General features: G+C 30.8%; 1 protein-coding gene across 1 annotated transcript in view; it reads right to left on the reverse strand.

The window, feature by feature from the left end:
* Window positions 1-8,570, reverse strand: part of LOC111085854 (glutamate receptor ionotropic, delta-2-like) — a 75,909-nt gene that overhangs the window by 21,944 nt on the left and 45,395 nt on the right. Inside the window, exon 3 of the mRNA XM_022386373.1 lies at window positions 2,016-2,126. Coding sequence (XP_022242081.1) covers window positions 2,016-2,126 — 111 coding nt within the window. The remainder of the gene's footprint in view (window positions 1-2,015; window positions 2,127-8,570) is intronic.

Consider the following 8,570-nt stretch of genomic DNA (forward strand, 5'->3'; position numbering starts at 1 on the left):
GTTTGGTAGGACGGGTATTCGAACCCGCTACCCTCAGATTGCGAGTCGAGCGCCATATCCACCTGGCCATGACGGGCGTATTTAATATTGGAAAAGGATAAATGATCAGTTGGACCAAAAAACGTCAAGATGATGAAAACAGATTTATTATTTAATATTTGAAACAAAAACAATTTGGTTGTTGAACCAGAAAAACAAATTGAAGATAACCAAGTAGTGACATGTTATTTAATATTGAAAATGTCTATGTTAAATGATAAAATGTCAAGTTAAACAAGGACAGATATATATTTTTTAATACTGGAAACGAAAACCGCTGATTGTTTTGATGCAGCAAAAAAATTGCTAGGAAATTGACTAAATCCAGGAGCAAGTATGTAAAGAAGAAGAAGTGAAACCAGAAATCACCCATCATCAAGATTATAAAAGTGTGTAATTTTGAAAAACCAGAAACGTTTACAAATGTAGTCCAATTTATACATAACTCTATAAGTCTGAAAATGAAACTAGTAATTATACGGAAAACATAAACAAGATACAAACGTGATACAATGCTTGAAAAAAACCAACAACAAACAATTGCTTCATATATGACGTTTCATCGAGAGTAATGTAAAATGCTATAAGTTGGTCTAAGGTTATACGTACAGTAGCTTTAAGTGCCCAAAGAAATTAACTCATAAGTCCAGTAACTAATCTTGTAACTAAATAGTCGAGTTTAAAATTTAAAATGTCAATTTTTTACTTGTTTGAACATCAAAGCAGGAGTCGATGTTAGCGATACTTTTACTTTAAAGATGGAAATATATTTGTTTATACACATGATACTTGTTACTGCAGTCAAAACTCGGATAGTCTCACAGCTTTGAAATGTTCTTTGCGGGTAGCGACAAAATACTGTTTCACTGTTTTGGAACGTTTATTTCACTTTTATTTCGGAATGTTTTCTGCATCTTGCAACAAAATATCACAGCATTTCAATGCTTTGTGTACCAAACAGCAAAACTGTGGGTGACAATATCAGACTATTACTTGCACCTATAAACAAGAATATACTCGACAACATTAAAGAACAAACTATTTACTGGATTTAGAAACAAATTCACGTTTCACAGCTTTACCAATGTCGTTTGGACTTTTCGTAAGGACTTAATGTTTGATTTCTTTAAACTAATGGTGCAAAATCAAGTTATATACTTTGAATAGTATATTCAAACATCGCCGAAGATTTATTTTCTGGTTCTGGAATAAGTTGTTCCTTAGAATTGGACTACACAACGGGCTATCTGTCTCTCGTGCAACTGGGATATTCACTCCTAAATGTTAGCGGAATAAGTTGTTCATTACAGTTGAACTACACAACGGGCTATCTATCTATCCCACGTGCATTTGGGATATTCACTCTTAAATGTTAGCGGAATAAGTTGTTTCTTAGAATTGTACTACACAACGGGTTATCTGTCCTACGTTCAACTGGGATATTCACTCCTAAATGTTAGCGTTATAGGCAGTAAACGTTTCCGTTGAGCCACTGGAAGACTATGACATTGATATGAAAATAAATACTTATAGCAGAAATGCAGAAACAGAAACATGATTTGCAGTGCTAATGAACCTTTTCGTATTTGTTGTATTTAACTATATAATTTTGGAGGAAGCTGGAAAATATTTTGTATTTCGAAAAATAAATGTGTAGAAAGAAAATATAATTTATAAGATGTTGAGTTAGGAAAGATATATTTTTTTGGACATGGCATTAAAATAAATAAATATTTTCTCGAGATATCATATTAGCATTAGAATAAATAGATAAATATCTTTCCAAAACTTACTTTACAGTTGGCACGTACTTTCTGTTGTAAAACATACACACAAATATAGGAGGAACATATGTATATATATGATAAAAAGAATAAAGACGCGTTGAGTATAAAAAATCCGTAGGTCAAAGAAATCCCTAGTAAAAGAACATTCAGTTTGTGCAGGGTAGAAGAACGAATATAAGAAATCCCTACTTTTGGAACCATTGTCCAGAAGATCCACGATAACTGTTGCTGTTGATAGTACACGGCAGAAGAGTTCAGATTGGAATATACAAGTATTCACTTCGTTTACTGCTTCAGCATCTGTGGAATGAAAGTCTGGATTTTAAACACAGATTTACTTCGTTGCTGTTAAAAAAAAGAAGCAAAACAAAGCGAATTCTCAATAAAAATGTTTGTGGAGATGGTTAAAGGTCATTAAGGAGACTAATGCAATTCCTTTGAAATCAATAATGAGTATATAGGTACTGTTAATTAAGACCCAGCGCCGCGAAAAACTCGGCCCTAATATGGCCACGCCTTTTTTTTATTACTGATTTAATAACTGACTACTTTTACGCTTTCTGCAGTTAATATGCATCGTAAGCACAGTGCATGAGGGTAATGGATCACAAAGACGACAGACATGGCAAATATGGCATGTTCCTTTCTTTCGTTTTTTGTGTTCATCATATACTCTGCCAGTTACTACTGTTTCCATGCATCCTGGTATCCGATTGAAAATCTGAAATTAGTGTTGAAATCAGCTCAACTAATGTAGTTAAACTGTTTAGTAATAATTGCTATTGCGCTTTATGTGCTTTTTTCGATTATGTGTTTCGTAATTCTGTTTCGGCCAAATGTTTAGTAAAATATCCTACTTTTTCGCGGCCGCGAGTCTTAATATTAACACGCAATTAAAAGTGTGTAAGGTAAATAGTTTCAAACTGAGTTTATATGTAGTTATATTTTTCTAACATTTTAACATGTATGATAAATTTGTTTGTTTATAACCTGACGAAAAAAGATCCAGAGGGCGAGATAGCTAATAGCATCTACTAGGATAAAGATCTTATTTCATGGTTAGTGATGAATGAATGTTGCTTATGGCACCACTTTTTGTATAGGGGACATATATGAAGTTATATCTAGTTTATCGTTTAGTTGTTATTCAAAAAGACTGCAATAATCTTTGGGTAAATGTAAAAATATTATAGTACAAAAAATTTAAATGATTCTTTCTAATAAATCAAATGATATTACAAGTTTTTTTTTTTACATGCATTAATTGCTAAGCCCGTGAAATAGCTTTTATTGGTAGCAGTGACATAAATGGCAAAATAGAAGATTTTTTTAAACTTAGGATTATGTTTACCTTTAACATGTCAAATATCATTTACGTTTTAGTAGCCTTTAATTTGTAAAGAAATATAACTAGCACAAATCGAAAATATTAGAATGAATCAACATTGCGGTAAAGCTAGATTTCCATAAAATAGTCCCCTTTATTTTAATGTTCTTGTAAATAATTGTATAATTATGAAAACTAAGGTTTTGGTTTCGTTTTCTCCGATATAGATATTTGATTAAATAATAAAGATTGCTCAACAAAATGAATTTGATTCAAAGATATAGACCTTAGTTAAGTTCGTGACAGTGAGTTTAATAACCTAAGTTTTTATGTAAAACTATATTTGACATATGTATTTTATGTTATTTGATATTTTTATATCTTAAAAACTAAAATTTTAAGTTATTTTTTGCAATAATTATTTATTTTATGCTTCCATATAAATTAGTCTATGCTTCTATATATAATTTACGTGGATCAAGCTGAAGAGCAGAAATAAAACTGGGAATGTTTGTCTTCTATTTTGGGCATATTCATGCTTAATTTGTTTATAAAAACAATATATGTTTGCATATACCGTGTTTCCAATCGTATATCAATTACTTTTATTACGTTAAAAATTTGACTAAGTTGTGTATGTGTTTATAGATACCAAAAACGTGTACTTATTCGAAACTGTTCCAGTAAGAAAATGTTAGCTGGGTTGTGTGTGCTTGACATCACTAACTATCTTGTAACACGAAGTTAAATATGCAAATTCAATAATTTGTCATTCCGGTATACTTTGTCAGCTTAATTGATTTAATTTCCTTTTCTTTATATTCAAGCTGTTCTATATCAATATTTTTGCAGAGTTAGAACTCATTAGGAAACATACCTTGAAGCTTGCGCTGTGGCTACTATATTGTAATTTATAGAATATCTGTATTGAAATGGTTAATATTCCAATAACAGACTATTAACTTTAGTCTAATGTCTTAAGCTACAGCTTTCGGGTTTGAGTTTTGTGTTATTCCATAAACCTCAAGAGTAATTTCTTGAGCTCTAAATTTGTAGGATTTCTTGGATAAACCATAAACGATTCAATTAAAGTGAATCCCGTTGTGTTTTAAGTCAAGCTATATTCGAAACATTATGAAGTTGGTTAGGTGTAGGATAAAAACTTTCAAGTTCTTATTAAGAAGAAACGTTTCTGTAGTTTTATAAACAGTGTAACGATACAACTCAAATGTTAAAGTTACCAACAGAATAATTTTAAAATCACGTTTTTCAAAGCAATGGTGAAAAAAGCATATTGGCGGAAAAGCGATGAGGTGTAGAGGGAAACGTGGGGAATGACAAAGATTCCGAAAACATTTTGGTGATTTATTTTAAAGTGGCCTGGCATGGCTTGGTGGTTATGACGCTCGAATCGCAATATGCGGTAGCGAGATCGAAACCCTTCACCTAACATGCTCGATCTATTAGATGTGCGGAAGTTACAATGTGGCGGTTAATTTCATTGTTCATTGATAGCGAGCATCCAAAGAGTCGGCGGTGGTTAGTTTTTACTAGCAGTCTTCCCTCTAGCCTATCATCTGAAGACTAGGGACAGCTAGCGCAGATAGTTGTCGAGTAGCTTGTGCGAAATTCAATAAACAAACAATCATTTTCGATTCTTTCATTAGAAAGATAAAAAACTGAAAAACACATTTCTCTTAAATTTTGTCAAGTTGTATCTAGTCAATAATTAATGTATGCAAAACTTTTAAAATACAACAAAAGAAAAAACAATCCTATATGAATACAAGCTAAATGGGCTTCAACTTTTCGAATGCAGTTAGATACTAGTTGACAAATATGTTTTGATTAAATGCTATAGCTTTCGCAACCTTCGTAAGGAATATTCTTATTAATCATTTTTTATTTTCGTATTTAAAATTAAACATTTTATTTTTCAAATATATCTTGAAATTGATTTCAATTCTCGACTTATCTGTTTGTTTCGTTGCTTATTTTGATTTAGGTAAAAACCTTTAGAACTGTTCTCAATAAGTTTATGACATTTATTATTTGAAAAACAACAACAGCAAATTAACTGTATCATTTTTTAAAGATTGTGTTTGTTTTGTACACTTACTGAATATTTGTGTGTGTGTGTAACTGGATATTCACGACAGCCACCATATCTAGAAAATTTAACCAGTAATGTGTTAACAGCTGTATATCCAAATCACAGCTTTTTTTTTTTTCTTGCTTATATGAATTCCTATTGTGTAAAGTGTGATAAGATCTATAGATGAAGAAAAAGATAGTCTCTTATGTATCATATAAGTCATTCGTTTGAGTCACACACGTATTTGAATTACATTACATTACATTCTTAGAAAGATGTGGTCTCAAGGCATTTCTTATTCTTCTTAAGTTTCGATACTTTGTTATATATATACAGAAGAACATACATCAATGAGAGACTTGCACTTCAAACAAACTTTATAATGGTACTAGCTAAACAAAATATCGGAATCTTAGCATTCATGTTGACATGAGGAAGAGTAAAGACAAAAATGCTAACATCTGTAAACTTTCACATTGTTTAATCATCACGGCATAAATTACGCAGTAAATATATGTATGCTGAAGGCTGAGAAAAATATTTTTTGCAGCATAAACATAATAAAACGCATTATTGTGGATAATATGTGCAACTTGGCTATACTTACAGAGGTATGTAATGAATGAAGCCGTGCGTTTACTGAGTAAGATTTAGTGAAACAGACACAACGGCACTGATGGTAAAAGTTATCGTTATAATTATTTGTGAAAAAAAAAAGATTTTATTGTAACATATATAGATATATATATAAATCCTGCATTACACACTAGCTAAACGACATCAACTTGGATTAACCATATAACTTATTCAAAAATAGTAACTTTATAACTACCGAAATTATACTTTAAATAGTTTGATTGGTTGTTGTTAAACACAAAACATCATAATGGAACATCGGTTTCGATACCCATCGTAGGTATCGAAACTCGATTTTTAGCGTTATAAGTCCCCAGACTGACCGCTGAGCCAGCAGGTGCCCACTGTGGAGAGCACTACTATAAAATTCCAGAATTTTACTGTGTTATTGTATAATTTAGTCAAGTATGAATCAAAACATCTTGATGTGTATGTTTCAAACACAGAAACAAAAATTTGTAAAAAACACATATAAATGTAAAAACTTTTTACGAAGATTATATAGTAATAAAGAAACTACAAATGGTATACTTTACCAAATCAACTGTAAATATTTGAAAAATTATTATATAGGGAAGACGGATAGGAGAGTAGAAGTAAAACGTTTGGAACATAAAAAAATACTTTAGTATAAGAACACAGAAATGAAAATCAACATGAAACAATACATTTTAACACTGTAATTGTTTTAGGAAAATAGAATAAAATATTAGAAGTCTTAATAATTAAGAATAAAAATCCCCGTGTAACGAAAATACCAGTTACACCTGTAATTGTACTGAATGTTGATATTGTTTCATATAAGTTTATGTCAGTAGTTTGAGTGTGTAGCAGGTATTTGATGTTATCATATCTCCTTTTGTAGATATGAAACGCCATCATAATAAAACAATTTGGAATTTGTGAGTTTGAAGCTGTGTTTTAGAAGTATTACTTTACACGTTTTTTAATGAACTAGAAGCTATAGCATGTACGCTTGGTGTTCTTTTATCGCTTCAGGAGAAATTAGCTTAGCCATGGTAGTATAGTGGCACCTTTTGTATATCCATTCCTTACCTAAAAGTATCAAGAACATTTCGGATCAATACTCAAACTGATCCCAGTTTTGCTTCCCTATTTTAACATGTGGTTCTGTATGACTCACCCGTTACTATGGTATAATCTTCTGCTAACGTTTCAATAACAAAAAAGGTAATTTAGAAAAAGGTTTTGACATATAAGTGAGCTGAGACGTAAGGTCAAAAAGATAGATATTGGCTCAGGCTTTTAAAGAAAAAAAGTGATATTGGTGTTCATTGAGTATAAACTACAGTGGAATATGTGTTTTCAAACACTAGTTCTTTGGTAATATCGTAATTGTATGCTAACTATATAGCTATTAAAAGAAGCAAATGATTGGAGAATTGAATTCCTTTTTATTTTTCAGGATCCTATCTCTGATTTCTTTGACACTCACAAACTACCCTATTCCAAGCTATTTACAGTTCTACAGACCTTAAAATTTGGCTTACTGTTGTTCATATTATCAATGCAAATGCATCTTAAAAATTCGTTACAAACTGACAACTTAGCAATCAATAAGGGGCAGTTTTCAGAGTCTGTGTTACAAATCTTATTATTTCTGTTTTTTAATTCATTATCTTCTTATCAGCTAATTGTTTAAAGAAACAAAGTCTGCTGTAATTAATCTGAGCACATCGGCTTATCTATTGATTTGTTAAACGTTTATAAAGTTTCTAATCAAAATTTACAAATTTCATGAACGCTTAGGTATATAAAAATACAAATATTATACCCGCTCTTATTCAGTGAGTATGTATTAAGCCTAACGTACTTGTGTAACTATGCCTAGCTAATCATATAAAGTCAAAATTCCAAAACAACAACAACAAAATCCTGGTTTTGACTTTGCTAGAGTTTTCTAAAAATACTTTATTATTTGTCAATTTAACCATAACTTAAATGACCTGAATACAAATTTATGAAAAAGATAATTGTTTTCCACACATTGTCATATTACCTTCATAACATTTTCTGATAGTGAAAAGAAATTGTAGGCATTGGCAGTTTGTTATAGAAAACAAAATATTGTTTATTGAAAGATCTATCAAATATTAATCATTGTTTTATTTGACATTTACTATTAGAAACTACCTTAGTGGAGCATAAGGCAGGTAATCAGGTCTAAAATCATCTTTGTTAAGCAGTAATATGCTGGGAATGTACCCAGATGTGGTGATATCGGAAAATTTTATGCTGACAGATATTGATCTAAGCAAGTATGAAAATATTTGAAGTCTTAGCAGTTTATGGAACAGGCAGTGTTTCAGTGTAGCGAGACACTTAAAGCGTAGTCACTACACTATTTATAAAACTGAAAAACGAATCCTTGAAACATACAGTTAAAACAGATGTTATGTTTAACAATGAATAGACGTTATACTAAACTGTCAGTAACAAGCATTTAACTCATTGATATGAATAAATTATAAATTAATTTTTGTTCTACATTAAGAACAAACATGAAATTAAACAAATTATGTTTTGGAAACTTGTCCACTTTGTTTGTGGATTTCTGTTCTTATTTATTTATTACTGTTGATTTATACATAGGAAGCCTACCTTTCGTCCTCTCATAAATGGGAGATATTAACGAACTTAGAACAGAAAAGAGGGGAAAACCATA

Source organism: Limulus polyphemus, unplaced genomic scaffold (assembly GCF_000517525.1).
Source record: "Limulus polyphemus unplaced genomic scaffold, Limulus_polyphemus-2.1.2 Scaffold665, whole genome shotgun sequence".
Classification (NCBI taxonomy): Eukaryota; Metazoa; Arthropoda; class Merostomata; order Xiphosura; family Limulidae; genus Limulus; species Limulus polyphemus.